Here is a 23722-nt window from a genome sequence, read left to right as displayed (position 1 = left end):
CCATTGTAAGGTAGGTGTATAATAGTGTATTATTAGAGCATTTTCAGCAGAAAGTAGGCAAAATAACTATAACTTTTTACTTTAACTATTCATTTTTTTATATACACTCCAGCAAATTCTTTATCTTACTATTTATTTTTTTTAAATATTATTTTGGGTTAGAAAGAGAGAGAAAGAGAAGAAGAGAGGGTAAAAGAAAAAAAGCGAGAGAAAATAATAAACAAAGTTTATAGTGTGAGTAGTAAATAAGTTAACTAGATTAAAAAAAAAGAAAAAAAAAAAGGTTAAGTTGCCTATTTTGCTAGAGACGAAAAAACACTCATAATAGTTAGGACTTTAGCTATTCTTTTAGAGATACTTTTACTAAGAGTCTGATTGGAATTTCGATTGAGAAATAAAGCTTTTAAATTAAAAAGCGCTTTTGGGTAAAAGCTTCATTTTTAAGCTTTCACTAAAAGTGTGTTTTAGCTATTTTTAAGCTTTTTAGACCCTTAAAACTATTTTTAATTTTTTTACCAAACGAGTATTTTTTTTTTTTTTTTCTGTAAATAGATTTTTTGAATATTAAAAGCATTTTTAGGTCATTTAAACGCTATCATAAACAGACCCTAAATATCATTACTCTAATGTTATATACCATATATTTATCTTATAACTATTTACAATATTGATGTCTTAGTTTTTTTTAATCAAAATTAATTTAATAATTAGTTAAGATTATCACATTCACATTAATAGAGTAATTATAAAATGAACAACATAATTTATAACGCTAATAAGTAATATAGGAAAGGAGGCGTGCTTGACGCTTTGACCATGCAACAATGCTTTGTATGGGACCATGAAAGAGTGGGCAAGGGCCCAAGACACATCATTACTTATCATGTACTTGGCCTGAACCATCAAATTATGGAAAGCACACAGCTTCACAGCCCCTTTCCAAGTGAGCTCTGTTTCAAAGTTTTTTTTCTTTTAGCTAAAGTCCACTTTCAAAGTGTTTCGAGCCGCCCCACCCCCCCAAAAAAAAAAACTATAGAAAAGGAATACTGGAAGAGCATAGATGGTGATCATTATAACTCAAGACGGCTAATGCTACAAAAACTGATACAACTATATGCATTGTATGGAGATCTTACTTATATATATATATAAGAAAAAAGAAAAAACAAAGAAGAAGAAGAAAGCCTCATAAATTGGGTAAATTATATGAGTCATATAATTAGATATATTTAATAGTTGCTGCGTAAAAAAGGAACAATTATTAGCTCATATTTAATGCCACCATAAATTGCTACAGGAGCAGCCAGTAATCCTTATCTTTTTGGTTTATATAATAAAAAATCATAGCTATCCATATGCCAAATATGACATTACTTGGTCCAGTTAGTTCAGATATGCATGACAAGAATATAAAACTATGTTTGGTTCACTAAATTTGTTTCTAGCTAAAGATGCACACATCCCTCCAAATTTCGTTGGGTTGAACATTAATAGACGACAATATTAAATTGGGGTTGCATTTTCTCATTTGGATTTATAAAAGTTTAAAGGTGGAAAAAACCAAAAGAAGCTGCTTTGAAGTTATTCGATTACATAAAAAAAAAAAAAAAAAAGTAAAGAGAAACTTTTGGGATTTGGTTGGGCCAAAATGTGTTGTGATTCTTCGGAAGCTCATTTAGCTGCAAAATATCGATGATGACCGAAGCGCATTCAAAGACGTGTGTGATGGGGATATTGGGGACGATTGCGAAGAGTGTCACAGTGGCCATGGCGCCGTGACAGCCCAGTGAGGCCTGTGACGCGCGTCAGTTGAGTTAACGTGCGCCTCCTGGTTTTATTTGTCGTGAACCGCACGCGTGCTGAACGGTCAAATATCAGACGCAAAAGAGCTCAGAAAGAACCTTTTTTCTTCTTCTTTCTCTTCCTCCTTTCCATTTTTTCCATAAATATACCGAGATATGTTATATTATACGTACTTTTAATATATATAAATAAAAATAATATTTACATATATTGCAGAGTGCCAGAGTGGGTGAAACTGAAAACAGGAGCTAAGCTATGTAATGTAAGAGAGCCCTGCAAATCATCGTAACCCACGTGCTGAAATGAGCCACCTTGACATTCTGTATTTTCCTACGAAAACACTCTCTACTCCCTCCCTTTTTGAAAAAAAAAAAAAAATCTTAGCATTCTCTCTCTCTCTCTCTCTCTCTCTCCCTCTCTGTCTCTTCTTTCTCTGTGTGAGCTTTTCTTGTACTGTTTTCGTGTTCTCGTTGCCTTGCTCTGCTTTTTCCAAGTTGTTATATTTAATATTTCTTCACTCTTTTTAAAACATCTTACAATTTAAAGCTGCAACGGAATCCCCCATATACATAAAGTGTGTGCGCAGGATAAGAGGTTGCACACTCTTCTCCTTTTTTAACACAAACACAGAGAGAGAGAGAGAGAGAGAGAGAGAGGCTTTTAGTTTTTTGTTTTCTTTTTGGTGTCGTTGATTGAGAGAGGGGAGGGAGGCATAGGAGGGAATCAGTGTGATAAGTGGGTGGGGGGATTCATCGAAAGGTCGGTTTCTTTTGGAAGATAAAAATAAGTACTTGATTATAATACAGAAGAGGGCCACTCATGCTTCGGTCCGCGTGCTTTGATTCGAACTGATGGGTTTTTTTCTTTCCTTTTCTTTGTGCCCCGAAGCCCCACCTCTAAGATTTGCAGTCCCTTTTTGCAGTTTTTGTTCCTTGATTTTGGATTCTTGGGGGGTGGGGACTCGTCTGCTATGCTTTTGTGCCCGATTGGACTATTTGTTTTTCTCGGAGAACATCTAATTCTGAAACGTGGGTCGAGGGTAATTTCCCATCTTTCTCGAGGAAAAGTTATGAGGGAAGAAGGAGGGTCAGAGAAAATTCTTCGACTTGTTCTAGATGAGGAATAAGAATTTGCTTCTTGGAATTAAAATGGGTTTTGGAGTTTGAGGTTCTGGGGTGTTGCATAATTGCATTGGAGGTGTTACAGGTGTACATGGGGCACTCATGATGGCTTCTGTTGAAGAGAAAATCAGAGCTGGAGGGTTGATTAGTGGGGCAAATACAAGTCTGCTCGAGGGGATGAAGTTCTTAAAAGAAATGCAGGATCAATCTGGTTTGTTCCCTTTCATAAAAACAATCTACTCTTTTTTTTTTTCTTGACTTTTTGAAATTTCTTTGCTTTTAATAAGCTTGGAATTCTGGTTAATGAAGTTTGGAACTGCTAAAGGTTGAACATTTTTGATGTAGGCTTAGCTTGGAGCACATCTAGTACACTTCATTACGCATTAATGGCTTTTATTTTTTATTTTTGGTTTTTCTTATTTGGTGAATGACACAATAATAGTTTTTAATTTGCTTCATTTGTCTTTTTCTTAGAATATTTTCAAGAGATTATCTTTTTCTTCAGGTGCCAGGAAGGCTATAAACTCTGAGTTATGGCACGCCTGCGCCGGCCCCCTTGTTTCATTGCCTCAGGTGGGGAGTCTGGTTTACTACTTCCCTCAAGGTCATAGCGAGCAGGTTTGCATTTGTTTCCCTTACTTTTGAATACTGACATTTGAAGAGCTGCCTGCCTGCTATATGTTTTTTCTACAATTTGCTGTATGATGTGCTTATGGCTCTTTAGCCAGTATACAAAGATTAATGACTTTCAAAAGCAGAAATCACAATATATCAAATGAAGTGGCAGAGGAGGAAGAGTATTTTTGTTTAATTAACTTTTATGTTTTCTTGGATTTGTGTACTTTTTGTTTTTTAAGTTTTTTGGGTAGCCGTCGAGTCCCTACTGCATAGAATCTTTCAGGGCTTCCAATGTGCCCTTTCTTGTTAAATTATAAAAGCATTTCTCTGCAACTGTTAGTAGAAGGGAAGATATTCTGTCTGTTTGAAAGTACGACGTGGGCAATTGGTTTCCTTTTTCTGCCTAAAATTGTTCTTTTCTTTCCTTCTTTTTTTTTTTTTTTTGAAAAAAAAAAATCCTCATGTGAGGATGATAAAAGATTCGTCTACCCATATCTGTGTTTTATTCCCACTATTATATCCTTACATTCTGATTCATGCATTCAACTTCCTCGGACCTATAATACCTGAGGTTCTAACCTCTAATCAAGTCATAGTTAGTGATGCAGGGCACCCGTGGAGTCATTGTGACTAAGGGGCTGTCTTGTGTAGAAGCTTAGAAGAGATTATGAGATAAGAATGCTGAGAATCTCAGCAGGCAGAAAGGAAAAAACTTGAGAATATTAGGGACAGAGAGAACATTAGATTTGACGAATTGGTAAACGACGCAGGGATTCCATTTGATGAATTGTATACTATCTGGCTTCCTTCTTTCAAGAAAATCAGGAGTGCAGTATATTGATTGTAAAGTTAGTGCATAAAAATTCGACCACAGCACTTCTGAATGGAAGAAGTTTGTATATTTAGCTTGTTTTCATAAATGCAAGATCTCAAAAATATTAAAAGATAAAGAGTGTGGTGGCTGCTTTCTTGGAAAGTATTTCCCGGATATGTGGGAGACGGCTTCTCTGTTGAGTTTTTCTGTTTATCTTATAATGATTGATAAAGCTAATGTATTCTTTGTTTGTTGGAACAGGTAGCTGCTTCCACTAAACGGACAGTAACCTCACAAATTCCCAACTATCCTAATCTGCCTTCCCAGTTGATGTGCCAAGTTCAAAATGTCACTTTACATGTATGTGTTTGTGGGTGATTATTTGGTTCCCAATCATGTACATATGGACATTGTTGCATATGTATGATTAGAACATCTATAATTTTACCTCCGCTTTACATTTTTTGATAGGCAGACAAAGATACGGATGAAATATTTGCTCAAATGAGTCTTCAACCAGTCAACTCTGTAAGCTTGTTTACTATTAAATATTATATGATTCTTTGTTTACATTTTTTTTTTTTTGACATGTCCGTACAAGAGGGGGAAGGGGGATTCGAACTAGTGACCTCCGCTTCATTAGGCGTGGTCCTAGCCGATTGCTACTTCTTGGGGACGATTCTTTGTTTACATTTATTTATATAGTTTGTGGAGGAAAACAAAACAAGAAAGGAGAAAAGAAAAAAAGAATAACATTGCAATAGTTATAGGTATTGGATATTCATTATGAATTTACCTTTGGCTCAGGAAAAAGATGTCTTCCCTGTTCCAGACTTTGGACTAAAGCCCAGCAAACATCCAAGTGAGTTTTTCTGCAAAACTTTAACTGCAAGTGATACAAGCACACATGGTGGCTTTTCAGTACCACGCAGGGCAGCAGAAAAGCTCTTTCCTCCTTTGGTAAGGATTTAAAACTTTTTGGTTTATATACCTTTTCATGCTTAAGATGGACTTGGGGAATATTTTATATATATTCACTTTCAAATGTGTACATTTTCCAGGATTATACAGTGCAACCACCAATGCAGGAACTTGTCGTTCAGGACTTGCATGATAACACATGGACATTCCGCCACATATACCGCGGTAAGGATACTGGTATTTGTCTCTATTTCAGTACTATTACTCTCGGAGGTTTTGAACTATAAATTTGGCTTGTATTGCCAGAAAATGTCTTAGTACTTATTCTTCTCCTAGTAGTTGTTAGTATTTCTGAACTACACAACATTCCATTCTGAATGGTTCTTCAGTTTATATGCATCTGTCCGCAATGCATTGGACTTGTTCTCTTGAGTATGACCTATAAATCTGTTTTATTTAGGCCAACCCAAGCGACACCTTCTCACAACTGGATGGAGTTTGTTTGTTGGTGCCAAAAGACTTAAAGCAGGTGATGCTGTCCTGTTTATCAGGTAAATAGTCGTCAACTTATTAGTAAGCTAACTCAACTTTGTGGCCTGAACTCTCTAAAGTCATGGTGATGTGCCAACATTGGTCATCTAGCTCATGTTTTCATGGTATGTTAAGATTTCTATCATTGTTTGGAGCTCCAAATCCAAGTAATATGGAAGCCGTCCGAAAGCACAACGCTCTATTACTTTCCAAATGTAGTTAAAAGTTTTATCAAAGCTTGATCATATTATAACTGACTGCCATCATCTGATTGTGAATATAAGGGGTGAAAAGTCACAGTTATTGGTTGGTGTGAGGCGTGCCAACCGACAGCAAACAACATTACCGTCATCAGTTCTATCTGCTGATAGCATGCACATTGGTGTCCTTGCTGCTGCAGCTCATGCTGCTGCTAACCGAAGCCCATTCACAATATTCTACAACCCAAGGTTTTTACTTGATGTGCTATCTTTTCCATATATTTGTTTCTTTTGCCCACTCTTTTCTGGATCTTGTCTCTGCTTCTTGACCTTGCCATGCTTTCTTCTTATTTGTAGGGCATGTCCTTCAGAATTTGTCATTCATTTGGTTAGATTCCGTAAATCTGTCTATGGAACTCAACTGTCGGTTGGCATGAGGTTTGGGATGATGTTTGAAACAGAGGAGTCGAGTAAACGGAGGTAATTTTCTGAATGAGATGATTCTGTTACATATTTATTTGTACCCTGCAGGTATTATGATTAAATTTTGGCTAGAAGGAATATGATATTGGCCAATTAATGCTTATATTTTTCTGTTTAGAAAAATAGAAATATAACACTATCTTCCTGCTTGAAAAACCTACATATAGACAAATCGTTACAATGGTGAGTTCGTTTCCTGAATATGCAGACAGTTGATATTTTTCTTCTTTTCTTCAGGTATATGGGTACAATAGTTGGCATTAGTGACTTAGATCCACTGAGGTGGCCTGGTTCAAAGTGGAGAAATCTTCAGGTGGACTAGATAATTGTTGATGTAACTAAACTGTTCTTTCAAATTGTTGTTAGTTTTTTGTTCCTATTTTTTTTTTTTGGTTGATTGTTTTTGTTCCTATTAAAAGCCAGAAATCATTGTCTTATGATCTATTTGCCAACGAACTTCATGTCTGTTTTATTAACAGGTGGAGTGGGATGAGCCTGGGTGTTGTGATAAACAGAATAGGGTTAGTCCATGGGAAGTAGAGACTCCTGAAAGTCTTTTCATTTTTCCTTCTCTCACTTCAGGTCTCAAACGACCACTACATGCTGGATTTTTGGGTTAGTTTATCTTCTCAATGTTCTGTGTGTTCAAGTTTTGTAGATATCTATCTTATGGGCATTATGCTACCAGGAACAGAAACTGAATGGGGACATTTGGTTAAAAGACCCCTTGTCCAGGTTCCTGAAAATGGAAATGGGGATCTCTCATACTCGATATCTAATATGTGCTCAGAAAATCTGATCAAGATGCTAATGAAACCTCAACTTATGAGCCATCCTGGTAACTTTTTGTCTACTCTACAGCAAGAATCTGCTACGAAGTTGGATCCATTACAGGATGTGAAGACCATGCATGGCACAACCCACCAAAAATCTCAGCTTATCTCATCAGAGGGTACATATCCAATTCAGCCTCAGTCATGCCTTGACCAACATGATGTCATTAACTCAAATTCCTCATCGAAACCAATTCTTTCCGGAAAATTGAATTATGTACCTGAATTTGAAAACCGAACACCGGCCGGAGTTAATACTGAAAAGCCAAGTTTAGAACCTGAGGTTTCAACAGATGAGTTAAGCCAGTTGACTTCAACAGGTGATTGCAACGAGGAAAAACCAGCGGCGTGCCCCGTCAGTCTTCAGAACCCTGTAAACCAGCCCACACTCATTAACCAGAGCCAGGACTCATTGCAACCACAAACGAGTTCGTGGCCTATGCAGCCGCAATTCGAATCATTGATCTACCATTCCCAACAACTTGATGTCCAACAATCTGATTGTTCCAATCTAAATGGCTTACTTCCATCCCTAGACCCTGATGAATGGAAATTTTATCCGTCTTGCCAACCCCTTGGCGGAATGTTTAGATCGCCTGGACCTTTATCCGTGTTTGGATTGCAAGACCCTTCAGCATTGTTTCCTGAAGCAGTTAATCCCCCCTTGCCTTCTATGGGTCAGGAAATCTGGGATCATCAACTTAATAATTTAAACATTTTATCCCAAGCTGATCAGCTCACTGCATTTTCTCATCAAGACCCATGTAACAACATATCAAATGGTTTAAGAGATTTGTCAGATGAGAGCTACAACCAAAGTGGGATTTACAGTTGTGCTAATGTTGATGTTAATAATGGTGGGAGTGCTGTGGTAGATCCTTCTGTTTCAAGCGCCATTCTGGATGATCTATGTATGGTGAAGAATGCCAATTTCCATAATCCCTCCGATTATTTAGTAGGCAACTTCAGTTCATGTCAGGATGTTCAATCCCAGATTACCAATACAAGCCTAGGAGACTCCCAGGCTTTCTCCCGGCAGGACATCCTAGACAACTCAGGAGGTACATCTTCAAGCAATGTGGATTTTGACGAGGGCAGTCTTCTGCAGAATAGCTCATGGCAGCCAGCAGTTCCACCTGTGCGAACCTTCACAAAGGTATGAACTTTATTTAATTTAGGAAAAACTTCACTTTAAACTCTTGAACTATTGGGCGTTTTGAGAAGACTCCCATAAATTTAAAAAACTCTCAATTTAACCTCAAACTTTAATTTGATTCTATATTTGCTTATTCACACGTTCGAATCTTTGGGGTCTTCTTGCTCGTCTGCCATATCTCACCTATCACCTTGCAAACCTCATTGTTCTACAAATTCATCCATTGTAATACAATATTTTCAAGTCAATAAGATGAAGATGTAGCCATATTGGGCATGAACCACCTTATTAGATCCTTTGTGTTTTCTTTTCTATCCCTTCTGTAAATTATGCATCCGTATTATAATTCCACTTTATATTTAACAATTTCGTCCCAACTCACATTTTGCCAAATTGGTGAAGACTAGTGCATTGGCAAAATTTTCATATATTTGACCAAGGGTGATAATTTTCACTTTTGGTTGACAGGTTCAGAAGAAAGGATCTGTTGGGAGGTCAATTGATGTAACTGGTTTTAAAAATTATGATGAACTATGTTATGCAATTGAGTGCATGTTTGGACTTGAAGGGCTACTCAATGACCCCAGAGGTTCAGGGTGGAAATTGGTGTATGTGGATTTTGAGAATGATGTTCTACTTGTTGGGGATGATCCTTGGGAGTAAGTTTTTTTCTTTCATTCTTTCTAGTCTATGGTTGCTTTGTTTCTCTTTCTTTCTCTGCTTAAAGATTCATTCTAGGAGCAGCTCTCCAGGTTTTTTTTTTTTCTTTTTTATAGCTCTCCAGCTATTAGATGTGCATTGTGTCTGTGCAGGCAATTTGTTCGATGTGTTCGCTGCATCAAAATCTTATCTCCTTCAGAAGTTCAGAAGATGAGTGAAGAGGGTATGAAGCTTCTAAATAGTGCTGCAATGCAAGGGTAGCTGCAATGATTGGGGGCACTTCTCAGCTTCTTTGGGTCTGAAATATTCTTGTCCCTATAATTAATATGATCTCGATCATGTGCACTTAATGTGGCTACATTTTTACTTGCTTTTTCCTTGTAAAGGTGCCATGTGCTCTGTTTGACTTTAGTCGCATTTGTAAGAACATGAAAGTAGATGAGGATCCATTCTAGTATAATAGAGCTTATGTTTGATAGTGAAGATAATGAGATTGAATTGCAAGTCATTGCAAAATCTGAAGGTGGGACAACATGATTGAGAATAGGATACTTGAAATGGAGATTAACCATTTCATAATACATATTTTGTTTTATTACATCTAATGGTGTATATGGTGCTACAATATAACATGTTTATTACGTGGCAACATATATATCATTAGATCTGTGAAATTTAATTTTAACTATGAAATAGTTCTTCTCCATTTCAACATAGCTTAAAAAAGTAATACGCCCAGCAGCTTGAATCAAGTCCAATTAAATTTGGCCTCGCTTAACCCAGCATGGTATTCACTGAGTTACAACTTTGCTACAAGTCTTTTATTAGTCCTCTATTGTCAACAGATAAAGGATTTATTCAGCCACATAATTTGGACCTTTTTACTTGATTGTATGGAAAGGTCCAACAAATCGGATTTCCGGCTAGGTCATTTGGGGCAAGCGCACCATTTATGAAGATGATGAGCTTTGAGAGAAATAGTAAGTGCTACAAGTTGTTTAGGTATGTATGATAAAGAGGATGTGCTACTAGTTTTGCATGCCATTTTCACAAGCTGTTCTACAAATCACGTGTATTTTTTAGCTAAAATAATGAAAGAAATTTGTTAAGCCCCTAGTGAATGCTAATATCTAGTGATAGAGGCTGACCAAGACAGTTTTCTGATTAATTTCAGTTGACTCCAAATAACAGATCAGAGAAAGGGAAGTAAATGGATGTTCTGGGTCAGGGTTTCTGATTAGCCAAACTTGGTGCACAGTTCAAATGGATATTTGTATATGGTCATAAGATTGGCATTTCTAGGCTTTTAGCTCTGATTTGAGGAAAAAAGAAGCTGGTAAGGTGGATTGCGGGCTATAGTGATTCAATAAGAAATAACCATCCATTACTGCATATTGCAAAGATTTCTTAACAGACATACTGATTCATGCGGATCTAAATCTCATGCAACAAGGTTGTTCATTGCACGGTAAGAGAGGACCTGACCCCATTTGCTCGGGCAGGTGTCCGAACAGCCCAAGTAGGGCAGTATCATCTTCAGGGAGTCCATAAAGCCAACCAATGTTCCATTCATACACAGATTACAAGTGGATATCGCTATATCAGGCTGATGCAAAGTCAGACATTCCATAAACACGTGCCACTACAAGTCCTCTTGAGTTGTTCTAGCATTTGAAACATCGTCACCACTGAGAATATTGTCAAGTAATTTTCAAGATCCTAATGAAAAATCAGCATTATGCTGATCTTCAGGATCTGAGAAAGGCTCATCTTTATTCAAGTAGAAGCACTAGTCAGAGGAAAACATATTTCAAGCTAACAATCCAAAACATCAAATATCCCATATGCTGCTATTTGTTAATATTAATCATTTAATTAATATTCCGACAATTTCCGCTAAAATAGGGAATAAGAAATGTAACAGCCTTAAAATTACATAACAGATCATCCTTCACTGCTGATTTGCAGCTGGGAAAAGAAAAGAAAATAAATTGATACACTTATTCTTCTATCGAAGGAATATCATAAGGATGTGAAAAGCAATGAACTCACACTAATTCTGTGAGAACAATGATAGAACTAGCAAATAATATGTTACCTCTTGCGGTTTCCTACTGCAGCTCCTTATTATCATACTCTTACAGGCTTCTGCAAAACGGCAGACAAATAAACCTCTGATTTCCCTGGCCCAGCTGCGGCGTCCACTTTTTCCCCCACAACCCATTTCAGCTTTTTATATCCAAATCTTTCAATCAACCTTGTTAGCTCACTTTTCTTCACATCATTTGCATAGTAAAAGTTATCCAACCAAAACAAGCCGCCAGCCCTCAAAATGCGATCGATATCAAACATCAAGAACTCCAATTTCTCAGGTTTTCCCCCGATGTCTAATCCACTCGCCGCATGAACTAAATCAAACACATTATCATAGAAAGGGAACCGATGATCTAAACTCAAGAACAGAGGGAAAAGTCCTCTTGCAGCAATGAATTCACTAAATGGGGCATCGATATTCAAAGTGTTGGTGATCACAGTCACATTCCTCTCTGCCATTCTAGCAGCAAAGGTCCCCGACCCACCTCCAATATCAAACCCAATTCTGATCCCTCCATTTCCCAAAGCTAAAACATCATCAATCAGAAAATCATTCTTGCTTCTAGCCTTAACAAACCTCAGGTTCTCAGACCCATTTGCCAAATCGAAACAACCAACACAATCTCTACTAATTTTCTTATTGTTCAAGCACCCAAGACTCTTACACCCAATACCACTCCAGGTAAAAATCTTATCACTAACAGGTTTCCAAAGCGAAAAAGGGAAAGGGGAGATGCCCACCTTGGGAGCAGACTTGGCAAAGCACCTCCTTCTAGGCAGAGGCTCACATCCACGCAAAATTAGCTTCTGGGCAACGCTCCAATCGTCTGGGCAAGGCCCAGAGGCCTTGTAAGTCATATACTGAGACAACAAATCCACAGATTTCTCACAGGAATGGCCCACAGAAGCCACCATTTCAGTGATCCCAGTTCTTGAATCTTTCCCCAGTGGGAGCTGGTGGTGCTGGAGAAAAAGTTCGAGCTCTTTTGCAAGGTTGGGTCTGGAAAGATCGAGGCTTTCATAGCCAAGAATCTCTTTCTCCATCTTGGCTAGCTTTTTCTGCGAGACATCGATCTGTCTGAGGATCAGCGCTACCTGCTCCGAGATGAGAGAGATGTTCTTGTGGGTGTTGTGAAGTAGGTGGTTTTGGTGGTCCTTTGGAGCGGATGTGAAAGCATAGAGAGCAAATAGATTTGTGGTGAGCACAGAGAAGAGCATAAGAATGTTGACAGCTGAAGAACACAGAGTTACTCTGTTGAATCTGGCTGTTCCATCACCTATTTTCAGAGACACAGAACCCATCTTGCTTCTGCTTTCTTCTACTTCCACTCCTAAGATACAAGCGAGTGACGAGGGTTCTAACGAGAGCGAGATTTGTGAAGTGGAAGAAGACAAAGGACTGAATAATCAATTTGATATTAAGATTAGATCAGTGTATACTAGGACAGTAACTTCGTGATGGGGTTGTTGTCGGTCCGTGCGTGCGTGAGCCTGGTTGGAAAAGAGTCGGGTGATCCAAACATCTAAAAAAAAAAATTAATTTCAAAATTAATTATAATATTTTTACTTTTTATATTACATTAATCACTTTTTATTACAATTCATATAAAAAAAATAATTACAAAACAGATTTTTTCATTTTTTTTTATATAAAACATTATTACATTTTTCTCTAACATCAATCAAATCTGTTACAATTTTGATCCACTTCATTTTTCAAGTCTTTGCCAAACACACCCAAAAGGCCTTCACAATTATTTTATCCTACAATTAATGTTCCAATCCAATTACATAGATGAGATAATAAATAATAATGGTTAGTATATTTGAAAGATTTGTTCCGTGGTTCATTTATTCGAGCAAGTTTTAGATAGTTAGACACTAAATGATTGCGAACCCCGATCGTGAAATATCTTAAAACTAGTTTTGATTGATTATGTGAAGAATAATTATGTTTCGTAGCAGGAATGAGGTTTAATAACGCAATTGGGTTTTATCTCGTTAGCTTAAATATTTGAATTGAATGGTATCTTAAGATATTATAATATGATTTCAATGAAAAAATAAATCTCCTAAAAAGCTACGAGTGTAAAATAAAATTGTTAAAACAAATAGTATTCTTGTTTGCTAGATAAAATCGTCAAATAATATATATATATATATATATTTTCTCTTTTTTTATTAATGATTAATCAATACAAGTTGTGATACTGATATGTATATGATGATGGAAAAGAGAGATTCCTTTATGAACATGGGTCTGTCTGTCCACGTGTAAGCATCGAAGATATGATGGGCCCAGTATAACAAAGCCTAGAGTTTATCCTCGGTAAAGAACGTGAGAATCATATGGTCAATATCAAAGATAAGTCAAAGCTCCAGAGATCCAACTCATACTTGCTTTCTTCTGGCGGGCCATCGTAGGCTGCGGGACGAACGACGCAGTTTTAATGCTTTGCAGCTTTAGCGTTATATAACATCTTTCTTCTATGCTCCTTTCTTTACGTGGTGTTCACAATATGATTTGACCATAGTAATTATGAATTTAAAAGTATCATTCCTGCAGTTTTCATTTTTAGTATAATTGAATGCGAGAAAAAAGCAAAGAAAGTTAGGATGTTTATGATAAAATCATGGGCTATGCTTATTTTCATCTTACTTTTATTTTATTAGAATGTGACTGTAAGCAAACAGTCACATGTAGCGTGATATACATCTTTCTTCTATGCTCCTTTCTTTACATGGTGTTGACAATATGATTTGATCATAGTCATTATGGATTTAAAAGTATCATTCCTGCAATTTTCTTTTTTAGTATAATTGAATGCGAGAAAAAAGCAAAAAGAGTCGGGGTGTTTATGATAAAATCATGAGCTATGATGTGACTGTAAGCAAGCAGTCACATGTACAGGTGACAAATAAATTTTTGAATGTCTTAAGAATAAAGTTTTATGATTGTGTCTGTTTTCAATTAATCAAACTTCATTTATTCTAGACACAATTACAAAATAAGATAAAAGGAAAAAATAATCATTTTATTGTAGATATGTATGAATTTAAGTTTTCTCATAAAATCGTTATGCTTCTTAGCATATAATTGTCTTGATTTATCATATATTTGTTAAGTCCTATGCTACTTTCAAAATTTTCAGCCGACCAAGGATCTGAATTTCCTAAATACATATGTGATATCCTCTATCCAGCTTCTATAAATGACGATTGAGAACTTGCCTTGGATAAACTTCAGTAGAGCAAATGTCTTGTTGCATTTCCTATATCATATATGAAAATGAATGCTCTTAAGGTTGCAATTGTAGCAAAACAAACCAATTTTGCATATCAATTGGTGAAGTATATGGATCCGCCACAGTTAGAATTTCAAGATGTGAATGGAGTTACAACCCTTGTCTTTACTGTACTATTAGAAAATTTGGAAATTGTTAAAGAGATGGTGAACAAGAATCATTGGCTGGTATTACATTTTGTTGATGTGATACGATGGACCACCATACAAAGCTGCAAAATAAAGTAGTAGATATCCCAAAAAATTTAGGACAATTACTAACCCACGATTCTTGTTCACCATCTCCTTAATAATTTCTAAATTTCCTAATGGCACAGCAAAGACAAGGGTTGTATCTCTATTCACGTCTTGAAATTTTAACTGTGACGGATTCATATACTTCACCAATTGATATGCAAAACTGATCTGTTTTGCTACAATTGCAACCTAAACAACATTCATTTTCATATATGATATAGAAAATGCAGCAAAACATTTGCTCTCTCGAAGTTTATCCAAGACAAGTTTCCAATCGCTGTTTATAGAAGCACGGTAGAGGATATCACATGTATATAGAAAATTCAGATCCTACCTCAAAAATTTTGAAAGTCGCATAGGAATTAACATTGGTATTATCATGATAAATCCAGACAGTTATATGCTAAGATGCATCAAGAGCATAACGATTTTATGAGAAATCTTAAATTCATACATATCTACAATAAATTATTATTTTTTCCTTTATCGTATTTTGTAATTGTGTCTAAAATAAATGAAGTTAGATTAATGAAAAACAGGCACAATCATAAAACTTCATCCTTAAGACATTCAAAAATTTATTTGTCACCTGTACTGCTTCCTTCCATCTTACTTTCTTCACTCGTACATACATGTGACTGCTTGCGCATTTGACAGCGCCCCATTGGAAAAGTTTACAAATAAATGTAATTATTTTACAGTTTTATTATAACATGTATTTGTGTGTCTAAAATGCATATGTTTCTCACCTGATCTATTAAAAATACATATCAAAATTATACATATTTTGGACACATGCCATTCCAAATTCAATAGACTAGATTGAAAAAAATTTCTCTTGGCAAGTTTGGTATACAAAATTGTCAATTCCTGAATATGAAGGTGTATTACTCATAATACAAGTTGAAATAGAATAACCATTACTATTCTTTTAAAATTTTCTATAAATTTTGCCAGATCTAGCCCAATGGATGGATTGAGATGCAAGTATTTAACAAGAAAACCGTGCACTGGCATGTACAGAGAATGTTCATCATTGACATTGATCATAAGATATATTTGCTTCAAGCGCAAGGGCTTCAAGGTTAACCAAAGGCAGGTGGTGGGTGTATGCCGACAATTGAAAAACCAGCTAGAGATGTCAGAATGTTAATCATCAAGCAAGCAAAAAAATTGAACGTAACTTTATTTGTGGACTATCAAATATCAATGTGATACTTCAGGGAACTTTCTCAAAAAATAAACCACATATTTTAGGACATAATAGAAATGAGCAAAAAAAAAAAAAAACAAACCTGTGTCTGCTAGAGGAGTTTATAGAACTTCGGGCAGCTTCTTCATGAGGAAAATCTGAATGCACAGAATCAGCTGAATTCCCATCATAAGTTGAATGAACTTGAAGAAAAGTATGATTTACGGAATACATTCATGCAACAATTTAAACAAAAAGGTTCCCAGAAAAAGGAAAAAGAAAAAAAAAGAGAGAGAAGAGGATGAGGTTTGATCTGTTTCATTGACGGCAAAACCAGGATAAAAAGAGAGCAATACAGATTGCAATTACTACAAGAACTACCATCTCAGCTTAGTGTTTGATGTGTAATGAGGAATTACTGTTTCATGATAAGCATGCGTGGTTAAAAAGGGTCTAAATGGCCTTTTTCACGGTTCATTTAGTGTCTTACAAAGTGCAAAAGCATAATTCCATATTATATTTGCACCTCTAGCCATTGTTCCAAAAGGCACCAAGTAAAGTCAAAATCAATTAAAATGACGAATAAGATAGCAGGAAAGCAAACAACTCTGTGAAATATAGAAAAGCCAGTTATGAACAAGCTAGGCCAATTCAATTTCATCAAAATTAATCCAAGTCAAACTAGGTCAAACATGTGAATGTTTCATACTTCACAACTACTGGCAACCAGAAGTACTCTCTGCAGGGAATTATGGGCATATCAAATCAGCTGCAACGAGTACAAAATTATCAAATAGTATCAGATGAGGCTTGCATTTCAGCACATAAACTGAATCCTAACCAGACTGATATTTGGCACATGGTCAAGGTTCATGGAATGAGTTGTCTGGGATAGGGCTCTCAAACCTCTGTATCCTTCTTTGTGTAAGAGTATGACATAACAAAATGGCTCTTGAGGTCTTTAACAGCATGTGGGGACCGATTAAATCCAAGTTTGGAAGGTAATCAAGTAGGAAATACAACTCATTATTCATCACAATAACCATTCACCACACATAGAAAAGGACATAAAAAGAAGTTTCAACTTATGAGGAACAGTACTCTTTCCATACACAAGGTCAAGCACTGATAGGCAATACATTAATTATAAAACTAGGGAACTAACGACTTCTCAATTTACAAAAAAATCTTATCGTGCTAGCTAGCGGATGAGCATCAAGAATGCATTGTTTCTACGATGTAGAAGTAAGAAAATCAATTAACCTGCACGAGGTGGACTTCAATTCCAGGCCTTTTAGCAGGATCCTGAGCCAAATGCAGCAATTTCTTATGCAAACGAACATCTTATTGTCTCTGCAATTCACATCCAGAGCATACCTGCTATGCATTTGATCAAATAGCTCAAAAACTCATTCAACAAAACCAAAAGCACCTTTCTTTTTCTGTAAATGCGAAGAAAATACGAAAACTGTACCAATACGCTCACCGTAAAACCAATAAAATTCGTAATCACAATGATCAACAAAGTCACAGAAACTAATAGAACCATTAAACCTCTAATCATCCTAACAACCACGTGTAAAAGAAGTATAATACATGATACGATAGTAGCTGAAATTATGATCCTAAGATTGATGAACTGAACAACCAAGACACCTGATGGGGAAAAAGAGAGAGAGAGAGAGAGGTACCTGCCCCGCAAAATTCTTTACTCATGTTCCCATTAAATTTAAATTCCCCAACTTGATGCTAGACATGGACTGCTTCACTCATTTTGCCACAACAGTTGAAAATTGCAGACGGATGCCTTACATATGCTAGAGGACCTTGGAATACATCATCAAATACTATGGTCTCGACTGTAGCAGATAAAAGAACACCACTCAACAACTGTATACCCCATTAAGATTTAAAAAAATAAAAAATAAAAAACCATAAGAAAATGTCAAGATCATCAGTAACTCACCCAAAGAATAATTTGGGATAGCAGCCTCAGTCAACCAAATTCCAAACAAAGTCCATTTTAAAGACTTCAACAGGTATTCTATACATACAGATGTTACACAAAAGCAAACCACATTAAGACCAAGAGAAGCTGGCTCATGCTTTGGCTTGAACAAAGACAGGAATTCAGTCAGGATTCACAACTTCAATTAATAAAAGTCAATAATGTAAAATAAGAATGTAGTTAACTGAGAAACCAGCAATTGCCCCAACATATAAACGTTGGGAAAACTTTTCATCAGTATTGATCAAGGTCATTTAGAGCATCAAAAACTTCATAAAATTATACAAGGAGAATATTGACATTCACAACAAGATACACAATTCAAATAAAGAGAAGACTGATTCGCTGAAACACATCTCAAGCACGACGTTTACTCAGACGCCAAGAGTTAGGTTCGTGATATCTGTCATAAAGCGGTTCAATTCTTTCTTGTCTTTTGCGCTTGCTCATCTTTGTAGGATCTGCCACTTTGAAGAATCTTGGGGCCAGTTCCACAAGCCATTTGGGATCTATAACTGTGACCTCTCGCATGTACTCCTTTGTAGTCATCACCAGCTCATGGTAGATGACCCAGTCGGGTTGTCTCTGGAAAAGAGCACTGCTTGGATGGATATAAACTGGTTGGTTCTCAACTAGGGTCCTATAGCCCTCTTGTGGGTCCTTTCTAGCCGCATGGAAAAAGAATCCTGCAGTAATTGCCTTCCTGATCTTCATAAAATTCCTTCCTGCACTCACGACGTCTAATTTATATCTGCAATGCAGAATCAATCATTTAGTCAGAAAGTGGTTTAATCCACATACATATCGATATAAAGATGACAAATTACCAACAATAATCACTTATTACTTCTTCATCAACAAAACTAGCAGAATAGACATGGCATTCATGGATTTATATTATTAAAAAAAAAAAGGTACAGCAAGGATGTGGCCACCTCAAAGAATCAGGAAGTCATATAGCATTTACTGCTGATTTTGTGGCTAACTGAATGGATTGGGATTAAAAATGTAATCTAAAAAAAGCATATCTGTCAGCAAGCAACTAATAGGGACCTTGAAAGTCCCAATAAATTAGATCCAAAACAATTATCCCAGCACAAATGGTGGGAATAAATATCACTTTAGGGCCATGAAAACACAGTTTGACAACGCAGACAGAAATTGTGATGATCAGTTCACTGCCATCTTAAATGTGGCATCCAAACCGGGGTGGAGAACAATCACTATTTTTTGAAATATGAAAAGCAAACAATATTCTCAATTTAATAATGTATAATGCCAAATGATGAGAAAACAAAAATTGTAACATCGCTGTGACATTTCCAAGGAAATATAAATACACACAACCCAAGACAATAGTCTCATGAAACTAAAGAAATGAGAAGGCAACGGTTGAAGCAAAGCTATTGGGAGGAAGTAATTGTATAACTGAAAAATAGCAAAAGAGAAGAGAATAGAAGACCGTACTTGTCCATGACGGTGAGTAGCTGTTTTCTGACATCCTGTGCCCTCCTCAAGGATCTAGACTGAACAAAGTTCTCAAAACACCATGGCCCAGAAAAGTTATTATTTTTCCAAGCGTCATAAACTGTAAGTAATGTCAAATGGTCTCCCTCTGGCTGGAAAAACTTGGCTCTCTTCTGATCTGCTTGGGCTTGTTTCTCCCTAGGCCTGTAGAAGATATTTCCCGTTTGAATCATTGCAATGATTGTCAAAATCTCATCACTGCATCCAAGGTCCACACTGGCAAGCAGCATCTTAGATAATGGCGGATCAAGAGGAAATTCTGCCATTTTCCGGCCCAATTTGGTCAGAAGCCCCTCCTCATCAAGAGCTCCTAGACTGTACAGCTGTTCCATGGCAGAAATGAGAGCTTGAGGTGAAGGTGGATCCATGAAATCAAAAGACAGAAGATCATTTATCCCCATAGCTTTCATGTTAAGTGTAGTAGACCCAAGATTTATCCTCTGGATTTCAGGAATTGAAGTAGGGGACATCTCATTGCGGTATGCACTCTCAGTGTAGAGGCGGTAACATTTGCCAGGCCCCGTACGCCCAGCACGCCCAGCTCGTTGCTTAGCTGATGCTTGTGAAATAGGAGTAATGACCAGTGAATCCAGCCCTTGCTTTGCGTTATACACATTTTGCTTTGCAAACCCAGGATCAATGACGTAAAATATCCCATCAATAGTCAAAGAAGCCTCAGCAATGTTCGTAGCCACAACCACTTTCCTCTTCCCTGGAGGGGCAGGTTCAAATATCCTTGACTGCATTTCACTAGGAAGCGCACTATACACTGGCAGAATAATCAATTCTGGGACATTACCACCTAGCCCTTTCATCCTCTCATAGAGAGACTGGCAGGCAAAATCAATCTCCTCTTGACCAGTCAAGAAGAGAAGGATGTCTCCTTCAGGTTCCATCAAGTGAATCTGTAACACAGTAATTAAAGCTGCATCTAGATAATCACTTTCCGGCTGTTTGGTGTAGAGAATCTCCACAGGAAAAGTTCTACCAGGAATTGTAAATATATTACAATTGAAGAAATACCCTGAAAACTTCTCTGCGTCCAGCGTGGCAGACGTGACGATCAAACGAAGTTCGGGTCTCCGTTTCACTAGTTGCTTGAGTAATCCAAAAAGAACATCCGTGTGTATTGTCCTCTCATGTGCTTCGTCGAGCATAACAACAGAGTACTGAGAAAGGTTCTCATCAATCAAAAGTTCCCTAAGAAGCATACCATCTGTCATATACTTGATGACCGTCTCTGGACCAGTACAATCCTCAAATCGAATAGCGTATCCAACTTCCTCACCCAACCGACAACCGAACTCTTCAGCAACCCTCTTGGCCACAGACATCGCAGCCACCCTACGGGGCTGAGTACAACCAATTTTTCCCCTGGTAGTGTATCCAGCTTCTGCAAGGTATTGAGTCACCTGAGTTGTCTTACCCGAACCAGTCTCGCCAATTACAACCAGGACCTGATTGTCATGCACAGCCTGGATGAGTTCCTTCTTTAACTTGTATATTGGCAAGCTCTGCCTTTGTTCTTGAATGGAGAGCTTCGACCTCTGCCCAAAACTGATGGATTTTCCATAAGCATCCTTCTTCCACTCCGGCATGTCATATGCTGATAAACCAACACCCCTGAGCTCCTGCGCTAGATGCCTCTCACCTGTCTCCGGCATAGGGTCTTCCCAAGGACGATTCAGATCCTTGGGAATAGAGTCCAACATTGTCCTCTGTTGCTGTTCTCTAACTTCTCTACGCTCCTTTATCAGCGCAGACTGCAGGGCCGCAGCACGACTCAAAGAACCTTCTGGGTTCTTGAAAATCTTCACAGGTGACATATCAGATGAATACCTGCTTTGCCCTTGCAAGAACGAAGGCTCATCCTCGTTCATCTCAATCTCGAGCTCCTCCTCAGCACCCTCTTCTTGATACATCAATCCATCTCCTTCCTCATCATAAGTCGGATAGTCCGCAACGCTCAAAACACCTGAAGCAATCAATTGCTTAGCTTCCCATATCTCCGGTGAACTCATCCTCTTCAACGGTCTCCGTGAGGGCGCGGTGTCGTTCTCCTCCAAAATCCTAATCCCCGAAAGCCCCGTCCTCATCACTGGCCCCTCCTTCGACCCGCTGGATGGGTTTGCCCTCATCGTATCCTCGTCCGAGCTCTTCTTCAAGGGAAGCAAATCCTTACCCGTATGCTGATCTACGTCCCTCATAGAAAGACTCAGCTTCTGACCCGAAATCGATATCACCTTCACGTAAACTTCTTGATCACGCTTCACTACGTCCTTGGCATTTCCAATCCTACGAGTCGCAATCTGCGAAACGTGAACCAAACCCTCCTTACCCTTCAGATCATTCAATTGCACGAAGCAGCCCGTGTCCATCACTCTCGAAACCCTGCCCTTGTAAACCTTATACAATTCCGGCTCATCTGATTGGTACCGCCGATTTCTATCCCTATTATCCAAATTCTCTTCTTCTCTCCTAGGCTTCTCGTGCCGATTTCTATCTCTATTATCCAAATTCTCTTCTTCTCTCCTAGGCTTCTCGTGCCGATTTCTATCTCTATTATCCAAATTCTCTTCTTCTCTCCTAGGCTTCTCGTACCGATCCCTGTGCCTTTCCCTACTCCTATAATCCCTTCCATCATCCTCATCTTCTTCATTATCCCTATCTCTACGCCTCTCATCTCTATCGTATCTATCCCTACGCCTATCTCTTCTATCTCCGTCTCTGTCTCTGTCTCTGTCTCTATCTCTATCTCTATCTCTGTCTCTGTCCCTTCGTCTATGCCTGTCTTCTCCTTCTTCTTCGCGTTCTTCTCTGTCTCCCCGCCGCTCGCGGGTCTCCAACTCGAGTTCCCTCTCGATCTCCTTAGCTCTCTCCCTATTATCGGAGATCGCCAGCGCCGCGTACTTGGCCTTCCTACCATCCGAAGCGCTCTCTTTCTTCGAATCCTTCTCCGACTTGGGCTTCGGAGGGAGAATGGCGTGGATTATCGTCAGAAGCGTTCGGACGAAGTAATCGGGCATCTCAGCGCCGTTTTCCTTCAGCTTGGCGTCGAATTCGTCGACGGTCTCGCAGTTCCGCCCTAGGTCGGTAATGAACTCGGCGAGGATTTTGTCACCAAACCCTAGATGCGTTTCCAGTTCCGTGCAGACCTTGGAGACGAGGGAGAGGAACTCGAGCTTCTTCAAACCTTCGTCTTTGGGAGCGGGAGCCATTGTTGGAAGATACAGAAACAATAGATTCGAGGAAGCTATAGAGCGAGAGAGATAGATATATGTGTACCTGATCTCGGTATTGTTCTAGACTTGCCCAATGCCCTGTGCCGGTGCCAAAACCATTATCACAGGATGGGTTTCTCTCTTCACATTTGAATCGCACCGTTTAACCTAGACAGTCTAAATCCTTCTTCAAGTAGAAAAAAGTAAAGGAGATCTCCCGTTAAAAAACGGACGGTCCAGATTTTGTACTAGTAAAGGGACGTTGTGTGAGTCTAAATCCCTCGTTAACTAAGATTTCTAAAGTCTTATGGCTATAAATGGAACATGTGTTCCATTAATAAAAGAAATAAAAAATATTATTTATAATTAAAAAAAAAAAAAAGAGGGCAATTGATCACTTCATTTTAGCCTTAAGGGTGGCCAACCACCTCCATTTTATCTAAGGAGTAATGATACAATGCACGCCTGGCACAAAATTTTTTTTTTATTATTTTATTATTATTTTAAAAAAATAAATAAATAAAATTTTGCACTGGCCCACACACGCCGCGTGCATTGTATCATTACTCTTATCTAAGAGTTGCTTTGCTGGCCAGCAAGAGGTGGCCGAACTACCCTCATAACTTATAGAGATGACTAAACTACTCCCAAGAGCTTTGTGGATGACTTGACCACCCCCGTTAGGCCTGAGGTGATTTTGCTATCCTCAAGGGCCAACCCATTATTATTATTTTTTTATGGCCACCCCTATGACTAAGATGAGGTAGCCAGCTACCCTTATTTTTTTTATTAATTTATTTTTTTTTAAATCGTATATATATATATATATATATATATATAGGGTGGGAAAGGGTGGATGCAGAAGACTCAAGTCAAGACCATGAACAAGCTTTTTTAATGTACCTTACTCCTATCGAAGATGAAGATTTGGCAGTAGATAATAACATATGATTCCATGGCACCATTTCCAGTTTTTAATGTTTAAAATTCACACATCAG

General features: G+C 37.8%; 3 protein-coding genes and 1 long non-coding RNA gene across 8 annotated transcripts; 1 reads left to right on the top strand and 3 right to left on the bottom strand.

Moving 5' to 3' along the window:
- The first annotated feature begins 2233 nt into the window (after positions 1-2233).
- Positions 2234-9614, top strand: LOC132190608 (auxin response factor 5). 4 transcript variants are annotated; one of them, XM_059605645.1, is made up of 14 exons: positions 2234-3135; positions 3430-3542; positions 4618-4716; positions 4828-4884; positions 5164-5316; positions 5418-5502; positions 5738-5828; positions 6093-6257; positions 6366-6488; positions 6729-6804; positions 6971-7106; positions 7180-8480; positions 8949-9139; positions 9293-9614. In XM_059605645.1, exons 1-14 carry the CDS (start codon positions 3027-3029, stop codon positions 9399-9401), a joined length of 2808 nt encoding a protein of 935 aa, XP_059461628.1. In that variant the 5' UTR covers positions 2234-3026; the 3' UTR covers positions 9402-9614. The 4 variants fall into 4 exon arrangements, with proteins under 4 accessions (XP_059461628.1, XP_059461627.1, XP_059461626.1 ...); XM_059605644.1 differs by having other exon boundaries at positions 6093-6488; positions 7186-8480; XM_059605643.1 differs by having other exon boundaries at positions 6093-6488.
- Positions 9615-10986: 1372 nt separating this feature from the next.
- LOC132190609 (probable methyltransferase At1g29790) lies at positions 10987-12646 on the bottom strand. The gene has a single exon (XM_059605647.1). It carries the CDS (start codon positions 12534-12536, stop codon positions 11271-11273), a length of 1266 nt encoding a protein of 421 aa, XP_059461630.1. The 5' UTR covers positions 12537-12646; the 3' UTR covers positions 10987-11270.
- Positions 12647-15615: 2969 nt separating this feature from the next.
- On the bottom strand, positions 15616-18004 carry LOC132190331 (uncharacterized). 2 transcript variants are annotated; one of them, XR_009441124.1, is made up of 4 exons: positions 17934-18004; positions 17659-17826; positions 17231-17344; positions 15616-16143 (listed from the first exon to the last, which is right to left on the bottom strand). It is a non-coding gene; the product is annotated as an uncharacterized LOC132190331 (long non-coding RNA). The 2 variants fall into 2 exon arrangements; XR_009441123.1 differs by having other exon boundaries at positions 17231-17826.
- A 92-nt stretch (positions 18005-18096) lies between these two features.
- LOC132190269 (probable pre-mRNA-splicing factor ATP-dependent RNA helicase DEAH5) lies at positions 18097-22894 on the bottom strand. The gene is made up of 2 exons (XM_059605207.1): positions 19443-22894; positions 18097-18726 (listed from the first exon to the last, which is right to left on the bottom strand). Exons 1-2 carry the CDS (start codon positions 22718-22720, stop codon positions 18333-18335), a joined length of 3672 nt encoding a protein of 1223 aa, XP_059461190.1. The 5' UTR covers positions 22721-22894; the 3' UTR covers positions 18097-18332.
- Positions 22895-23722: the final 828 nt, after the last annotated feature.

The sequence above is a fragment of the Corylus avellana genome, chromosome ca8 (assembly GCF_901000735.1).
Source record: "Corylus avellana chromosome ca8, CavTom2PMs-1.0".
Classification (NCBI taxonomy): domain Eukaryota; kingdom Viridiplantae; phylum Streptophyta; class Magnoliopsida; order Fagales; family Betulaceae; genus Corylus; species Corylus avellana.
The sequence above is the reverse complement of the archived record's forward strand: the minus strand, read 5'-3'. Positions and strand labels throughout refer to the sequence as shown.